The sequence below is a fragment of the Zerene cesonia genome, chromosome 16, assembly GCF_012273895.1.
Source record: "Zerene cesonia ecotype Mississippi chromosome 16, Zerene_cesonia_1.1, whole genome shotgun sequence".
Taxonomy (NCBI): domain Eukaryota; kingdom Metazoa; phylum Arthropoda; class Insecta; order Lepidoptera; family Pieridae; genus Zerene; species Zerene cesonia.
The window spans coordinates 8,322,922-8,343,076 of NC_052117.1; the positions used below are offsets into that span (position 1 = coordinate 8,322,922).

At 32.8% G+C, this 20,155-nt stretch overlaps 1 protein-coding gene across 1 annotated transcript; it reads right to left on the minus strand.

Moving 5' to 3' along the window:
- Positions 1 to 1,115: 1,115 nt before the first annotated feature.
- On the minus strand, positions 1,116 to 17,220 carry LOC119833009 (neuroglobin-like). Its single transcript, XM_038356879.1, has 3 exons — positions 16,786 to 17,220; positions 4,023 to 4,254; positions 1,116 to 1,973 (listed from the first exon to the last, which is right to left on the minus strand). Exons 1-3 carry the CDS (start codon positions 16,962 to 16,964, stop codon positions 1,815 to 1,817), a joined length of 570 nt encoding a protein of 189 aa, XP_038212807.1. The 5' UTR covers positions 16,965 to 17,220; the 3' UTR covers positions 1,116 to 1,814.
- Positions 17,221 to 20,155: the final 2,935 nt, after the last annotated feature.

The following is a 20,155-nucleotide window of genomic DNA, read 5'->3' on the forward strand; positions in this document are numbered from 1 at the left end:
TAATAAACTTTATGAAACCATGCCGGTCGTAGAATCGAAATTTGCCATTATCCAACCAGCCTCAGGCCGCAAAAGATTATCACCATACTTAAGTAGCTTTTCGCCCGCGGCTTCGACCGCGTATTTAACAGAAATTCCCCTAGCTAAGAGATGTTTCAATGTGGTAAAAAGTAGCTTATTTCGCTCTCTAGTCTCCTATGTTTATGTAAAATAGAAAAAGAAACACTTGCGTATTAATAATATTACTAGCTTTTTCCCGCTGCTTCGCACGCGTTAATTCGAAGTAGTTTATTAGATCTTATCATACATGTATACCTTCCTCTTGAATCACTCTATGCATAAAAAAAACCTCATCAAACTCCGTTTCGTAGTTTTAAAGATTGAAGCATACATATGGACATTGGTACAGAGAAAGATTGTTCTATACAAAAATAATGTAAAGCTTGTACATTTAAATAAGAAGAAAATGATACTTTAATTTTCTTCTCAATATTTTAAACAGCAAACTACTAAGAAATTGAGAAAATAGAGTTATTTATGTTTCAAGTTAACATAAACGTAGGCAGGGTTTTCTTACAATTACTAGAAATAAATAAAACAGAATCTAGAACTTCGGGGAAATTGCTAGTTCGTTCCTACCCACGCTGATACATGAAATGCGGGTGAATTTTATTAAAACTCTGTTTAATGTAAATATTTCTATTAAAAAGGGTATATTAAGGTGTGATTTTATTTCATTCTTATATATTCAGAGATTATACAAATTACGCAATTAAAACTAGTTTTTTTTATATCATAGTCGACAAGTAGTGTTGCTTGATGGTAAACCATGCATGCTACTATTTCACGCCGGTCTTCTGTGAGGGTGTGGTACCTCCTCGGTGCGAGCTGGCCCAATTCGTGCCGAAGCGTGCTCGACTTCCACACTCATATCAATATAAATATACCATATAAATATACCACAATACTGGCTTGGATAGGGGGATTCTTTATTTCTATTGCGTGATGTCAAACAATTTTAATTAATATTTTAGGGTATTTTGAAACTAGGTTCATACAATAAATATGTTTATTTAGAATAACTTTATTCAACAATAATAATATAAAAATGATTCTACCGGAAATACATTAAAGTATTGATATAAAATAAGAACAAATTAAGGTGGTATTTGGTCAAGTTGACTGTATGGCAGATTCATATGAAAAATAATTTATGCATATATTTTTTTTCCACAGAATTTTTATAATGTCGGCAAAGGAACTGGTGGTAAGCGTTACCACCGCCCATAAACATTAGAGTATTTTACAGAGGCGTAAGGCTATTTGCAGAGGGCTTATGTCTCTGAAAATGGATTGCCGCCTTTAATTGGTGTAAAATAAAGAAAGGATTGACAGGGAGAAGAAATGAAAATACTGGGAAGGGAAAGGAAAAGGATGCGGGATATAAAGCAAAATCTATCAAAATAGCCGATCGATCATTTTTTTAATGTGGTTTGTTACAGAAATTACAATAAATTAGATTACTAGAACAAGGATTCTTCGCATCGAGAACCTATTAAGCTTTAACAGCCCAAATAAGATCATCTCCATAAAAGAGAAAGTGAAATTTAAAAAAAAAAGTATATATATTACAAGTACAATGTATCATTAACATTATGGTTGGAGTTTCAATTGATAAAAGCATAAAAATACATAATTTCAAATATCTTTCAGAAACATATTTTGTTTGATAAAAATTCAGCCAGTTAACGAATGAGCACAAAACGCTTCCACTTAATATTACTGCATTTTAATCAAGATATAATCCGACCAAATCAAGTTTCGCTCGTTTTCTCAGTGCCAGCGTCTTCGTATCCCTTCACCAGATTCTCTAGGATAAATCGTATGGTCAGCTTGTAGATGTTTTCGATGTTTGGTGTGTATCGATCGCCGAGGGTCGTTTTTGCCGCCTCGAGAAATGGCTGTTCTATTTTCTGAAAAAAAAAATACTGTGTATAAATGATAGTCGTGTCCCGCCCCGGCTTCGAGCTTGGTACCAGTAAAATAACCTATGCTCTAGCGCTCAGATATCACTAACATATACATGGGCGCACTCAACGTTTAATTCTACAGCTACCTTCATCTACACTAATATTATAAACAGGAATAATTTGTTTGTTTGTAATGGATAAACTCAAAATCTACTAGAAAATTTTTTCGCCATTAGAAAGCTGCAATTTCACTGAGTGACATAGGCTATATATTTACCACGAGCAAAGATGGGGCGAACAGCTAGTTATACATAAAGTCTTCGCTTTTTTATCCTATTGAGTATTAGGTCTAAATCACGGTTAAATTCATCAAAATCAGTTAAGTCATAAAACCTTTAATTTAATTTAAAAAATAAAAAAAACCTAAAGGTTTTTTTAATTAAAATTAAAAATAATTTTAAATTATCGAATACTGAACAAAACATGATATTTTAAGGAAATTATAATTACGTTAATTGGGGATTACACGATAAATGGTTAATTAAGAAAACTGGAGTATTCGAAAGTCTCTCAAGTTCGATAAATGTTTTATTAAAGTAATTAATAAAGGTTATATAAGTTGGGATGTTTTATGCCTCATTGTTCTATTGTCTAAATTTTCTATAAATGTTATATATTTATATCTTTAAAATACATATAATAACAGTACATACAAATAATTCTCGCATCACAGTATTTTTATAATATGCATATCTTTTTGTATAACAAAAATGAAATAAATTGTGAATTTAATTGGTTATAATATTCTAGTTAAAATCTTTTCAAAATGGGTTCAGTCTTTTCGGTGTATAATTGGAAAGAACACGCAAAGTGATACCGAAAAACTACAGAAGTTTCATACAATAATATAGTATCTATAAAACGACATTAATTTTTAAAAATATAATACTTCTTTTATCAAACGTCGAAAATTTAAAAGCGTATAATACCGTCGTTTTATAAACATAAAATTGCATTATACTGGTTACTAATTAATTAATAAAGCCAACAATATAGAAATCCTCCAGTATTATTAAAATCACAGAAATATAAACCGCATAATTTATTTAATAATCTGTATGAAATGAAACGGACTTTTAAATATTTGTCAAATAGAGCGAAAACTCGAACCTTCGGCGAGTTAATTAAATCGCCGTTTTCCGCTACTTTTCACTTAGTTTCATTTTACACTGTTGTTATAAGACTTCTAAAGGATTGCTATTGGAATCGAGACGTTTAAAAAGCTGTCTTATGATTGTTATTTCAAAAAATCGTATGTTAAATTCCAAAAAGCAAACTTTAAATAAGTTATAGAAATGTGGATATATTTAGAAGCTGACTTTGGCTCGTGAATTTAAAATAGTAGACCAAATAAACAGTAGTCTTGCTAGTCCGTACTATAATAATAATTTATCACAATGATTAATTTCATCTTGATTCCTATGAACAGTTTATGCGTGAAAGTGTAGCAAATATCCATTAATCATAAAACCACTATTCCTCAAAAACTTTTGCGATTACAATAATAGAAACATTTTGTAAGAGACAGTCTCTTATGTTATAAAAATCGTGTGTCATTTTATTACGTTTGGGTACTAGAATAGTTTTATATTTTGTGACGAGGGTACACCTACTTATTTTGGTTAATTTAGTAAAGCAATGAACGATTAATATTTTCTTACAACTAAAAATATTAAATAGCTTTCTTCATTTTTTACACTCTGGAAACAAAAGATACAAATTTCTTTGTCGTGCTATTAAAATTGCCGTTTTAAGGAAAAAACCTCGGACTTGGCGGAGCGGTTTCAAATGAATAAATGAATAAAGATTAAAGATAGCTGTCATTTGTAAGGTATTTTTTTATAATTTCGTTTCACTCTAAAGGCAACATTTTAATAAAACTGAGAGATATGATTAGACCATTGAAGCTGATGGTTTTGTTTCTTAGTGTTAATTATGATTTACGGTTTATACAGATTTGAATAAGGAAAACTTTGAGAACTATTCACTCACCATGAAGTTTTCAGCCTTGAACCCAGGGACCTGCCGGTGTGTGCTGCCCACGTGCCGCACATACGCGAAGAACGAGTCCATATCACCCAGGCCCTTAATCCCTTCGTCCAGGGTGTGCATCACCTGGGTCGCGTGCTCAGCCAACTCAGCAGAACTCACAATAGCTTCCTTTGTCCGAAGCTCTCGGAATTTCTCGAAGAGATGCAGGAGGTCTTCGTTCTCTTCGAACAGTCTGGAAAAAGAGTTGTGTTGGTAGAATTGACAAAGGAGACCGCAGATCTGATAGAAAGTGATCACCACCGCCCGAGTGATCACCACTTGCAGAGGCCTCTACGTTCGGATCGCACTAGCATTTTAGATTTCAATACTAGTATGCTAGTATTTGACAGCGATCTTCTGTCGGATTGTGGGACCGTACGCAATTGATATTATGTTCTTATTAGAATCTCTGATAGCATAGATAATATTTTCATGTAAGTACATATTATTATAATGAAGTGGCAGATATGGTTACTTATTAATTTCTCCGTGAATAAATATAATAAAATGCTTGAATTGCGTGTTAAATAGCATCCTTCATCAAACTTATTGAATCATAATAATTCTTAATTGTATTATTTTTCAGAAGGCATTCTACTAAACAGCTTATAGATATAGACTGTCTAATATTTACAAAATTGACGCTCAATTTCATAATTGTCATTTTTTTATTATTTCTTTACATAGACAATTGACTCATAAGCAAAATTACGACGTATATGAATGAGTTGTTTTAGAGGATTTCAATCATCAAAATTCTCCACAAATTGTTCTATAGCCTAAACTATTTATATTCCTCTGTCCATGTAGACGACATTTTAGTCATTCTTAGTTTAAGTTCTGTTCCTTCTGTTTTATTATAAATTGATGTATTTGTTGCGGGAACCCTGCTAGACCTTGGATGCCACCAATAACGCATAAAACATCAAAATCACTTGTATAATTCGACTTTTATAAGCAATAATCTATGAAAATTGGCCAAAGTTCGTTCAAATCTCGTTGGACTGTACGTATTTATTCTTATTATCTTAAGTGTTGTCTTATACTGTATTATTATGATTTCTTACCTAATAACATATTTAAAAAATAATTTTTGTCGCTCCTACCGTTTGTTGGCTATATTTAATCTCTCTTTCATAAAAAGCTAATAATTAGTGTATTTTTATGGGCAATTACATTGTTAAAGAGTTTCCCTGTACTAAACATATGCATTAATATAATTTTTGAGTAATTAAGCTTAATTAGTTATTAAATCATTCAGATTCCATAATAATTATTACTTCGTTCAACTGCCCAATAATTGCTTATCTCAGTTGATATTCAATTGGACATTGGCGAATAAACCTTTTCATTATTCCAATTAAAATCTGCTGAAGTCCATGTAATATGAGTTATCTGCCAAATCTATATATGTTTTATGTCATAGCGGGCAACTGAACTGGTGGTTCGCCTGATGGTAAGCGATCACCACCGTCCATGTACACTTTGAAGGAAAGGATCGAAGGGAATAAAGAAACTGGACTGGAAAGGGTGAGGAGAAGGATACTGGCCTTCAGCCCTCTCGCCGGACGAAACACAGTAGCATGCTACTACTTCACGCCGGTTCTGTAGTACTTAGGTAGTAAGGTGCGGTTCCTTGCCCGCTTGCGAGCTGGTCCAATTCGTGCTCGACTCCCACACTCCTATATCTCTTCAAATCGATCCACCGGTTTTAGAACTCCACACAAACATCAAAATATATTTTATGAAGCTGTTATCCTACCACTTCATACAAATATTTCAATAGTATTTAGTAAATATTTACTTATATACTCATGAAAATTGTCCGTGTCCTTTCTAAGGAAATTGAGAAGACGTTCAACAATTTTAAATGGAAATATATTATAACAGATTCGATTTATTGTCGTTTTACTCAACTGCATTGAAGTAGCGCTTCAACGGAAGTAAATTTTGATTGAAACGCTTTCTAGAAAGTTCTATATGAAATATTTGTTTTATACTTCGCTGAAATATTCTCAGTTAATTAAACTTTATAATAAATTCCTATTGATTTCAAAGAAAATGCCCTGTTTTAATTAATAATATGTTAGCTTTTCGTATAAGTGTTTGTTTTCTACGATACAAGCGTAATTAATGCACTTATTAGTAAATAAACGTGTATTTTAATGGCAATGCGCTTTAATTATATTAATATAAAACATAACAAGAAAGTTATGATGTTGAACTGGTAATTGACACAATGTATTAGATATTGTATCATTGTTCAATATAACAAATCAGTTTTTTTATGTTATAGTGGGCAACTGAGCTGGTGGTTCGCCTGATGGTAAGCGATCACCACCTCCCATGAACATTTGCAGAGGTAGTGCCTCTGCGAATGCGTCACCCGTTTTTAAGGGGTAAGGGATAAGGAAAGGATTGATGATTAGAAAGAAGGAATGGACTCGGAAGGGTTAAGAAAAGGAAACTTCGGAAGGTCTTCGACACCCCAATCACCATACGACAATACGACACACAATAGAAAACTATTATTTCACGCCGGTTTTTCATGGGGGTGTGGTACTCACCCAGAGCGAGCAGCGCCAATTCAAACCAAAGCGTACTCGACTCCCACAAAAATACCGAATACATATAAAATAAAATATTGTTTTAATTTATAACTATTGAATAATTCTATATACTAGCCGCTCGTTCCGGCAGAACTCGGAATGAATAATAGAATAATTCTATATACTAGCCGCTCGTTCCGGCTCGACTCGGAATAAACTCGGAATAAATAAGGATCGACAATAAGAATTAACGAGAATGTGTTAGGTTACGAAATGACAGTTGTGTCAGAAACATAATAATAATAATAAAAATCATCTTTATTTAGTTCTCACAACATTAATACATAACAAAAACTTAAAAATACAGATAAGAGAAAGGATAACGTTGTGAGAGACTGGTGCCTGATGTAGACTACATAGAAGTCTGAGGTACAGGTCACCAGCCCCCCGCGCGGATATCACACAAATAGAGTTTAACATAAGTTTAGGTGTCTACGTTATACTTGGAGAAAAGTGATCTTATTATTACAAGAAACAAAAACAGAAAAAATGAAAATATGATATATTTAATAAAACAAAATAATAACATTTTTTTTTTATGGCAGAGCAAGCAAAGGAGCAGGTGGGCCACCTGATGTTAAGTGGTCACCACCGCCCATAAACACTTGCAACACTAGAGTTACAAGTAAATATAATAACATAAATAATTACCCAATAATCTCTACCAAATAGTAAAGGAGTGAACATGTGTGTGAGAGAATTTCTCTGAATACAGTACTGTAGCAGTAATACATATTAATTCCTTGTATCTACCGCACACTTCATAAAGATAACATAATGGGTCTGATAATGTACTGAACTCGCGCCATATACCCTGTTATAGGTCATTACAAAGGTACTATCACCCTCAAGACAAACTCGAGTTTCTTAACAATATGAACTAGAAAATCACGTAACTTTAATTAATACAGTCATTTTTAATTTTTTGTTTTATAGCATTGAAATGCTTTATAAATGAGAAATTTTTGAAAGCATGAAAAAAATTTGATCACGAGGCAGGATTCGAACCTGCGTATCTTGCCTAACCGTAGCAACGCCTAGCCTCTCGGCCACCCGTGGTCCTGCCACAGTAATCAGGATACAGGATACAGTCATGTTAATCTGTAAGGGCGTAGTCAGAAATTAGTTTTGATTGGTTTGATAAGTGAAAATAACTAAAACTGTATGTAATATAAATGCAAACAAGGTGTTATGGGAGTCCTGTCTCGGGCAGTGGATGAATAGGCATCACTACATAGTATAAAGGAAAGTTGTTTCGGACGTCTGTCCCGCCTGTGTATGCTTAAATTTTTAGAACTACGCTAAGATTTTGATGGGATTTTATATAATATTGATCCTAGATAAAGGCTATATATTAAATAAAATATATTAAACTACTCCGAATTTAACGCGTGCGAAGACGCGGGCAAAAGCTGTCATAAAGAAAAAGTAGTACACGAGATGGGTTGCTTTCCTTTTGCGTTGTAATTTACGTGGTTGTCCGTTCTTACAAAAAAAGGTTTTTCAAGATAATCCTGAAAGTTCGCTTTAAGCTGACTTAATTAGCGGTCTAGATCCAGACTGAGATGAGCTCAGATTGTTCTATAGTAATAAAATCTATTGTAACGAGCATTTCAATCGTGTGACAAGTGATTGACAAGATGCCAGGCTCTAGTGCAGTGAACACGTGCCATTGAGAGTACAGTCAGCATAAAAAGTTCATTTAGTAATTTGTTTAATAGGTTATGGCGTGAAACCTCTTGGGAGTGTCCCGTGCATGTGTCTGCAGTGTTAGCTGGTGATGATTAATATTTTGTATAATTAAAATGTAGTTTTATATTTCAGTCATTAGTACACGTACCATACGTATAGTATGTATGACTGAAGAAAGACAAATTTTGTATGTTTGATGACATTTTTTATGGCGCTTTATTCTGTGGAAAATTTAAAAATTATGTGTTTAGATATTATTTTCATAAAGAACATGAATAAATTCCCAATCGAATTGTGTCAACTGTCAAAGCTATCTATGTTATAGATAGGTGTATCGTGTATAGCTGGTGGCTAAAAGTCGAGTATCAGGTAGTCAAAAGAGTTGTTTTGTTTGGAACAATGACAGGCTATTAGGCGGAAAGAAGAGACAGGCAGAGTTACTTTCACTTTCAATTCATTCATAATATATATTCTATATTCTTTTTTTATATATTAATATAAAAAAGAATAATGTATGTTATGTTAATTGTAAATTATGTGTCGCTAACCTAAAATAAAATACTCACAAAAAACCTAAACCTTAAAAAACAAATAACCATTACTCATTCAAATCTTTTCGGATACAAGGCTTGCGGTGGTATAATCAAAATTCCCTTTAAATTCAAAACAAGCGTTATATTTTCCCGATTCAATCACGTTTTTATAACATATTCAAGATCAAAAGACTTTCTCCACGACTGTACCTTGCAACCGAGTCTGCTCGTAATTGTATCCCAACCTCCCTCGGGCCAGAGCTTCTCAATGTTTACTGGACAGTGTGAAATTTATATAATACGAATTTTTATAATAACCAGCGGTCCGCCCCGGCTTCGCCCGTGGTACATATATAGCCTAAAGACTTCCTCAATAAATGAATCTAAAACTGAAAAAATTAAAAAAACGGACCAGTAGTTCCCGTGATTAGCGCGTTCAAACAAACAAACTCTTCACATTTCTTATATTAGTATTCGTTGGCCTATTCAATCTGTGACAGATTACATATGCAGCTACATTTATTAGTATAGCTATTAAAAATGCGTATCAATCCTACTTCTTTGCTTCTAATATAATAAACGCGAAAATTTGTAAGTATAGATGGATGTATGTATGTATGGATGTTTATTACTCTTCCACGTGAAATCAACGTATCTGTATGAAATTTGGTGCAGCGATTATATTATTATAGTTTGGATTAGCAGATATTTTTTGTGGGAATCGAGCACGCTTCGGCACGAATTGGGCCAGCTCGCACCGGGGAAGTACCACACCCCCACAGAAAACCGGCGTGAAATAGTGGCATGCCACTGTGTTTCGTATGGTGAGTGGGGGAGCCGGAGGCCCGTTTCCTTTTCCTCAACCGTCAAATAAAGACAGTGATTCAATTATGTAACCAACGTATATGGATACAAAACCTCATAATAAAAACATGTCTTACGATTTTTATAAAGTTTTAGAAACGCAACAGTAAATGAAGGGATGGAGCGGTAGATACAAACGCGAACACTTAAAAACCTACCTCTGAACACTTTGTTCGTTCGTTCTTTGTTTACGTTTAAATATGTTTCAATTAAATTTTAACGTATCACAAAGGATGTTGTGTGCGCTCACTTATTGAGAATAGAACCACGTTTTATGTTCATATGAAGAACTTTGGATAATTACGTTATTCAATGGCGGTTTGAGCAATATGAGCAATTTATTCATTTGTTTTTGTACGACGAAAGTGCAGATGACGAGGTATAAATATAAAATTGTTTAATCAATAGACTAATAAAGACTAGAAACATTATAAAATTTTTGAAGCTAATAAACATTAATTAATACAATTAAATCATTATCTCAAATGGATTATTTAAATATATTTGATTCCCGAAAATACAGGGAGCATGGCCTCATAAAATGCAAATTTTTCGTTTACTTCTTACATAAGTTTACTAAATCTAATAATTACAAGCAAGAAACTTCTGTATCTAGCTAGACAGAGCCATTCCTATTTGTAAAGACTAGTTTATGACGCTCAGTCTAACGACACGAGCGCTCCACAATGTTTAAACCATGAACCAGTCTTAGTATAAATAAATTACAAGTAAATAACCGTTTCATAAACAAATATGCATTTAAATGGGACAAAAAGATAAATTTTAACACTCAAACTTTTATAAATTGATACTAATTTCACACTTAACACAATTTTAATGACCTAGTGCTACCAAAAAGAGGATAACTATTTAGTAGCGCTGATTTTTAGTATCGATTGTAGACAAATGCCTTAACCGAGCTGTTTCTAAAATAGGTACTATGTGTTTCTATCACCGAACACAGGTTATTGACAGACGGAATCGTTTCGATGCAAATGCAGCTATTGAAACAATGGCTTGAATGACTTTGTCGCCATTTACGTCTACGAGGATTTCATTGAATGAACTAAACAAAGCAACGAGTTGTTTGTATAATGCTTGATTTAAATGTATCGGGATACCATTGTTCGGCTCGCTTCCTGATGAGGCTTGTCTTTAATTTAATGGGAATAATTTTGTCGTTTTATTGATTTGTAAGTCTCTGAGGAAATGTGTTCTAATGAATTGCATAACGTGTGAAATAGAAGTTAAATTAGTTTTTTTCTATAATACGGAAACTACAGATTAAACTGGTTTTAATTGTTATAAGTTAAATGTATAAAACAGGTACCTTGGAAGAAGTATCTCTTTTCGTTTTCGTTTAATCTTTAGCCCGTTAGGCGTGAAGCCGTGTATTTATAACGTTTAGGCGTCTTAATTTTTTCTTTCAGGTGAAACCATTTATTGTCAAAAACTTAAAATGTTCAGGTTATAAATATATCAGCTCAGATGTGATACAGAGGTTCGATTTGTTTTCATAAACATGAGTTATGAATCTACCTCTGACCGTGGACTAGTATAATTTATGAAGAGGTCGAATCCTCGCCGCAAAATATCCCTGTTCCAATTCATTAATCAAACAAAAGCCGATTAGATTTAATTGTACAAACGTGACTTAAAGTTACACTTTACGGTAATGGTAACTATTTAAATTTGATTATAAATCATGTGTTGCAATAAAATATTTTTGAATAAATGAACAATACTCCCTTACTGTACCATTAGAATATCAATTAGAGGTTTTTGCTTACATTGGACTACGTTCGTTACTCTTTTATGCAAAAACTAATGGACGGGTTTAAATGAAATTTAGTATGCAGATAAGCAAATAACGCGTAGGATAGGTTACTTTTTATTCCGCTGCCTCGAGGAAAACCAGGGATTCGAGGATGTTAAAAATGCGAAAGATTAATAAAAAAATAATATTGTTTATTCACTGCTAATAACAATGGCAGGTTACACAAATTTAATAATAAAGTAAAGCTTTTTTTAAAAACACATTACACACATAGGTTATATCAAAAATGATAAAATTATCGGAAGTGTACCGTACACGCAACTAGTATTTTAGCATAATTAACTCTTATTGTCATTTATCAACAAATAGGAACAACAGTGATTTAATACAGTTATTTATAAAAACCACTATGTAATTCTAAATATTAATTAAACAGCTTCAATCGTTACCCAATTAAAACAATGACTTATTCATGAGCAAGTTAACCGACGAAATTTTCTATCCCTCAATGAGACGTAATGAGGAAAGCTTTAAAGCGCTATGAATAAAATATTAGGTTGAATATTTCGCTAAAAATCAAGCTGAGGTGACAATCTGTAACAACTGCAGGATTTTCTCATTCTAACTTCATAGAAAGCGCAGTTCTGCAAGACACTTTTATGTAGTTTTTTGGGTTCCGCACGCAAGGGATATAAAGGGACCATATTACTATGATTTTGGTGTACGTTTATCTGTCTGTCCGTGCGTCTGTCAACTGTGTTTCGTAAATAAGAATATCAAGATAGTTGGAATTTTCATAGGTTATGTATATCTGTCTCCGCTATAACAAAAAATAATAAAAATTCGAGGTTAAGCAATGGTGTGTACGGCAAATTCGATGGGTGACCAAATTTTCTTCGCAGTTACTCTGTAGCTTATTTGTACGGAACTCTTAGTGCCGCAAGTTCGACTCGCACTTGACAGTTTTTTATACACTTTCGATTAAAACTTTTAAATCAAAACATTGCTTTCAGATATTCGCTTAGGGACTAGAAATGGGTTCAATGTTTTTGGTTTAATGTTACGTTACACGAGTTTTGGCTTTGAAACGGTTACTTTTAGTGTCATTCCTATTGAGGGTTTCAATGTGTTTTTTATGTCATAGTCGGCAATGAAACTGGTGTGTCGCCTGATGGTAAGCGCTACCACCGCCCATGAACATTTGGAGAGGAGTAAGGTCAATTGCAGACCTTTCGCTTCTACAATAGGATTGCCGACTTTAATTGGGAAGGGATTAGGAAAAGATTGATGACAGGAATAAACGAAAGGACTGGGAAGGGTAAGGAAAAGGATATGGGCCTCTGGCTCCTCCACTCACCGTACGAAACACAATAGCAAGCTAGCCCGTATCCTATTGCTCACCCTTCCACCACCCCAGTCCTTTAATCCCGTTGTCAAGTCTTTCTGTATTCCACTCATTTTTTTATTAAATTTAAAGTGAACAACAGATTTTTTGACTTAATTTGTTGTCGTGGACGAATTCTAACGAACACCGGTAGGCACAGTGGGGTTTTAGTAGGTAGGAATCCGACATAACCCACGACCTCTTATCCGGGGGCCGTGGGTATCTATGCAAGATTTCCCCACTATAAAAAAGGCGTAATTTCTTCTGCAAAAGTTGATGAGTGATGACGGTCGCTTACCAACAGCCAACCCATCTGCTCAGTCACTCTCTCTTACATAAAGAGTAAAATAGCACATGTGATATTGCATGTAATAAACATAGAATTCAATTAGATGATTCAACGTCTGTATTTGCATAATCACTAGCTTTCCCCCGTCTTGTTTCCTTTCAGTTAAAATGCAAATTACTACCTTCTTTTGATGTAAGATAGTTCTATTTTCAAATTAAACGTCATTCTTAAAGCTCGAATCAATAATAATTATCATTCATCTAGAAAACGAATAATATAAAGTTGAGGAGTTTCTTTGATGGTTTGAACGCGTTATGTCAGGAACTACAGTACTGATTTGGAAAATTCTTGTACCGTTAGATATGTACTTAATCAATGAGTGTTATAGGCTATATACGTACCACAGACAAAGCCGGGCGGACCTTGAATATTGTTATTATATCGCAGGTAAGGAACAGCTGTCAAGCAGCATTTAAATGGTAACGATATTAAGTGAAGATTAAAAAGGTGTTTTAAATAAGGTACAAGTGTATGTGAAACTTGTTTCCCATATATTATGTTATTTAATGTAACTAGTTTATAAAGTGTTACACATTAGTTCAATATCGTCTCCGTACTTCGGTATAATCGATCATAAGGGTTCACGCTTGACTATGATGGATGTGGCAAGAAATCGGTTCCATCGTTGGTAAGTTTTGCGAAGTATGTGATAGGAATAGTTATGGGGAATTCGATTTCCGCTATGATAAACTTATAATGCATAATATTAGTTAACATAATAACATCAACATATTTGAGCAGTCTTTATGTAGTAGGTCTGTTAATGATGTATGTAAACTAAGCAGATTTAGCTTCAATTAATTAATGGTTAAAAAATAAAGAATAGAATACGTTTGACGAGGCGGGATTCGAACCCGCGTCTTTTTGCCAAACTGTTGCAATGCCTAGCCTCACGGCCACTCGTAAGCCGCCTCAGCAATCGAATGTTTTGACTTTCGGTTTCAGATGCCTAAGGGATACACCACTATTTTTCTATTCTTTAAAAATTTGTCATTAATAAGGCATTTCAATGCTATGAAACTAAAAATTAAATTCCTACATGTTTTTGTAATTCATGCATTCTAGGCAAAATAATAAGACATAAGTGATAACTAAAACTAGAAAGAGAAGGCAGGCAGACAGTGTTACCAACTCTCAGAAATATTTACCCCTAACTCTAAGTCAAAACCCCCTAAAACTGCGTCAATTATTTGAAAATCCCCCTAAAAATAATATTCAATCAAAATAATATAATAAGTAATATTCAGTAATATTTGTTAATGCTTTTTATTTATAAATTAACTAATACATTAAAAAATTATGTCAGTTTCCTCTGAAGAGTCAGAATTTTTAAAATTAACATGTATGTAACATTGTAGAAAAATATAATTACACTAGATGTCACCCAGTCCTAAGTCATTCGCTAGGTGAAAAAATAAATTTAATTGATTATTGCATTGGATAGTTCTATTATATTCAGAATATTATACTTTCAGAAAACCCCTAAAAATACCCCTAAACATATAAAACCCCTAAAAAAATCCCATTCCACTAATTTACCCCCCTAATTTGGGGGGAAAACCTCTAAGTTGGGAACACTGCAGGCAGACTGGTACCGTAGCACGTTACGTAAGAAAACGGTTTACACCCCTCCAGCATAAAAGTATCCATTCAAAACCAGTATAGGTAAATAATAGAAGATTTGTTAAGAAATCAGTTGAATTTTTGTTTGAAAAGCAAATGCATTGAAGCATTAATTGTTTGAAATTTTTAGTTTAAAATATTTCTACAATTTACAATTTATAGTGCTAGAAAAATATTTTATTCTTACCTTGCTAAAATCTAATCTTGTGAGTGGAACAGTTGAGAAGATGCCAAAAATCTCTGAATAGAAAAATAGCCATTGTTCTAAACAAGTAGTACTTTTTACTCATATTTATGTAATGTTTTATCTTTATTATTCCATTCATATAATAATTTTTCTGCCAGCCAAATCAAAGAAAACAAAAGTCGGTCCCGTACAATTTCCGTTTCCGTGGGATTTTCAGGATAAAAACTATATCATATCCTATCTTAGGTCAAAGCTATTTACTCACCAAATTTTATTTAACAACCGATAGACAGAGTTAGTTATGACTTTAACCCAACCAGTGGCGTAGCTAGAGGGACAAGGGCCCTGGTGCATAGGGAAAGAATCGGGCCCTCCTCCCCTCTTTCCGCCTTCCTCCCCTCTTTCAAAGCTGAGGTTAGAGGGCCCCCTGAGCTCCGGGGCCCTGGTGCACTGCACCACCTGGCCCTGATAGCTACGCCACTGAACCCAACGAATAAAAGTGGACTTCTTTATACCATCATCGTTAATTTATTTTATCAGGTTTCATAACAAAAAAGTTAATCCGTAACTTTTGATAAATTTCAGCGAAAGTATCGAACAGGCTTTAAAGACGGAGATATCTTATTTTTTGTAACGAGAATGAAACTTTTAATGTCAAAAACATAAGTTTGTTACGCGACCTAGTTAGTCGCATAGTCGCGGATTAATTAAAAATAGCATTGTCACAAGTTTTCTTTATAGAAACGTTAGAAGCTAAGGTAGGTTAGGTATACCAAGGTAGCTTAAAGGATAGTTCTAATTAAAGACATACAAGATAGCTCTTGTAATAAATTTGGGTTAAATCAATGCAAAATAAAGTTTATAAAAGCAGAATCGTTTATCGAGCTCTATTGGAAAAGTCTAATGAGCATTCATCTGATTGAATTGCTAATTTCGGATAAACTTTGATGTGGCTACAAGTTTGTAGAGTACTTTACTATGTAATTACATTTTAGTTATTTATATAGACTTAGCTTGAAATTTATTTATTGATAATTTGTTAAGATATGCAAAGAGCAGGGTATCGGTAAAAGTAGAATTTATCTTTGACATGGTCAAAGATTTAACTAAGATGTTTAATGGTTAAAACGTGAGCGTATAATCAAAGAAACGTGGGTTCTATTCTCGGTGGGTACACAAGTCTCCGCTCTAAAAAGAAAATCGAAAAAGAAAAATTGCGATTTTTAATGGCTAAAAGTAGCCTGAATTACTTAACTGCCAAAATTAATTAACTGTCATGATAAAATTGATTCTGAACCTTCAAGTTTACGACTGAGCTGAATTATAATTTTGTCCTCATGAAGAGAATTGAAATTATTATTTATATTAATGTCTTTTTAGCCTATAATCATTATGATATAATTTTAAGAGATGAGTTATTAAAAGAAACCTGTAAACGATTAATACGAAATATATAATAATATAAATTTCCGATACTGATAAAAAAACATAATTTATTGATAAACGATACCAAAAAAGTTTAAAATAAAGTGTATATATTTAAAGATATGTATGTACATTTCTGAGTAACATAGTGCAAATATAAAATAGTAACATCGTTTTATCAAAAAGGAAAGCAAGAAAATAAATACATATATACAAAAAAAGTAATATTCATAATTTTATAATGTCTCTACATTGTAGAATAATCTCTAAACCCAACCTACTTGACAAACAAGATGATGCCGGTACTCTCTATTTGTCGAAAGATCCCCTTCCACGAAGCGAGCATGCAGTACTGCTGTTTAGTTGTCAATGGTGACCTAGGGTCCGAGGGTGGTGGTGGCCGGTGGAACGGGTCTGAATGGAACTCTGATGATGCCAATTGAGATAGCTTGCAACCCATTGCTCACGATAGCCGTTGACCTATTGTTTGGTTTTTAAAATGAGTCTTGGCGGGTCTCTCTCACTCTTGGTCTATGGTATGCTTTAATCGCCGTTGAAGTATTGTTTTTTTTAATGCGCTGTTTTTGGTCACTCTTGGTCTATGGTCCGCTTTTAGGTCTATAGTCTATGGTCGTTAAAGATCTTATCTGTTACACTTTGTTTGACAGGTTTAATAATGTTTACACTGTTGTGTTTGTTAGATTAATTTTAATAATTAACTCGATAGTTACTAGTTAATAGTCACGTTATTTTTTAAATATTATATATAGCACTTGATTTGATTTTTTAAACACACTTTTAGTATAACACTTAATTTTAACATTTAATTGGGTTTTTTCCAATATAACAGGTTAATGTTACTTGTCATTAAGTTAATGTAGATATCGATAAAAGCCGATATTCCAATAATCTTATTTTACGTGACTAGTGACGCGATCAGAGCATTTTTTATGACTGAATTTTGTTTCTAGAAGACTACGAAACCAGTGCTGTTCTTGAGATATTTAAATTTATCGATAAAATGTGTGTTTCCTTTTTTATCATTTGTTAGAAGAAAATGGTTAATTTTGATGTAAATTTTAATAATAAAAAGTTGTTGAAATTAATGCTATATATCTATTTATGTTTCGTGGAGCATTTGCTAAAATTTATTATTAAAATTGAAAAAAAAATGATACACAATTCAACACGTAATTTCAACGCTAAATTACGTGTCTTCATATTTTATATAAATAACTTTCATTTCCACCAAAATTATTAACATGTATGTCATAAATTACCACTGATATATTTTTTATTTATAATATATTTTGACATAACAATAAAAGAACATATTTTTAATACCTCTTACCTAACCTTAACAAAATACAAATATCGTTTAATCGATATCGTACAGTACTTCACTATTTCGACTATTCGGTTCATGCAATTATATGACGCACGGCAATTGTATGATAATAGTGATGTCCTTTTTAGAAATTATGGCTATCATACGTCATACTATTCTCTCCCCTAATTAGAATGTAGTCTTTATTACAATGGGATAAGGGCTGTATTCGAGCGATTTTGATGTGCGATATGTATCAAAATATCTATTGTTTTTAGGGTTCCGTTGCCAAACAATAAAACAGAGCCCTATTTCTAATACTTTGCCGTCCGTCTGTCTGTCTATTGGTCACTAAACTATCAGGAACCGTGATAGTTAGACAGTTGAAATTTTTGGAGATGAAACAATAATAACAATGAAAAGTCGAGGTTAAGCAACGGTTAGCACGGTCATAGGTTGGATGGGTGACAAATTTTATTACAGTTGCTCTTTAGCTTATCTGTACGGAATACTTAGTGTCACGACTCCGACTTGTGCTAGACTGTGAAAGTTGTGAGTAGCTAGCTACCTATTTATAATTTTGGACTAAAAATAAAACAGATTTTAATCTAATCAGTTTATATTGATGGACAGGTAAATATTTGTTTATCTATTTTGTTTTGGTGACCTACTTCATAAATAAAGCTAAGAATTCCATTAATTATTACTTATTTAATATAAAAACGGATTTTGACTATGCTATAATTATATTAAAATAATATTAAAGAAACATTTTTCGTCACGGATTGTCCCAGCTCCCACCTTTCAAAAGACCGACGTGAAATAGTGACATACTTCTGTTTTTCTTTCGGTGTCGGAGGGTCTCCTTTTTCTTATCCTCCCCAATTCATTCATTTTTTCCTGTCTTCAATCCTTTCCTTATTCTTTACCCATTTGCAGCGGCACTGCATTTGGAAATGTTTATGGGCGCTAGCGAACCTTACCTTCAAGCGAACATCCAGCTCAGTTGCCCTAAAGGTTTATAGGTTAAGAAATGGCGACTGGAAAGAAGGAATGTAAGGAAGAGTGAGAAAAAGGTAAGTCGCCTCCGATTATTATACATATTTAAACGATAACTGTTAAATACAATAGCTTGTCAAGGATAAGAAAACGATCGTATTAAATTCAAACAATAAAAACGCTCGAACACTTTAAAATAATATTTATTTAAATTAAATAACATTTGATACACCAATCTTATACATAGTTTACACACATCCATCGTTTAAATTACACACTTGGTAAATACTGATTTTGTCTACTTAACACATAAATATATTTAAAGTATAGGAAATGATAGCGGAAATCGAAAAATAGATTGATTTCTGTAGGTTTGTTTAGGTTAAATTGAAAGTGATAGTCATAAAAGGAATTATAAGCCACTTATGTAAATATATAATAATTGTACACAAACTGAATTTATGATTAAGTTATGTATTTCCTACAAATAAAATAGATTAAAATATACAATTATTTTTAACAAAAAAAAAATGATTTCAAATTGTCAGAACTAGACAACATTTAAATCGGACCACATAGGAGGCATCAGCTTTCAATTTAAAGGATCATACAAATCGGTCCAGCCAACAAAAAGTTAGGTAACAAACAAATAAAAAATACAGTCGAATTGATAACCTCCTTTTTGAAGTCGGTTGAAAATACAGTACAGTATGTGTTTCGATGACGATATATGTACCAACCTGTTCAATTACATATGTATAAAATACTGAATATGGTTTTATAATGTACAATGGTACTTGATAGAATTTTAGCCCATGTAATCGATATATATCAATATTTGACCGAAAAATAGACATGACATTTTAACAGAGACTAGACAATACAAAACAACTTCTTGGTTGGGGAGAGATTATGATAGCTCGTTATTCAATAATTATTTCATAACTTATACCAATATTTCTTTATTAAAACCAATAAGCAACTCATTAATTTTTTGCATATTTGTTAAGTTTTATTGACTCCCTTAAGCTTTTAGTAAATATAATTATGGACTTAAAAATGCAGGAAGGAGGTGTATAAACATTGATTCCAAACATGACGTTTATTTGCTCTATATTACATGCTCTATATACATGAGCTCTATATTTAGAAACAACTAGGTTTCAATTTATTCGTTTTTATTGCAATCAATTGCTTAAAAAATGATAAACTTTTAAAGAATAGAAAACAGTTAGGCACATGAAAATAAAGTTACATAGATATAACTAAATGAACGTAAAAGTAAATCATCAAAAAAAAGGTTTCATGATTATGTTTATATAAAT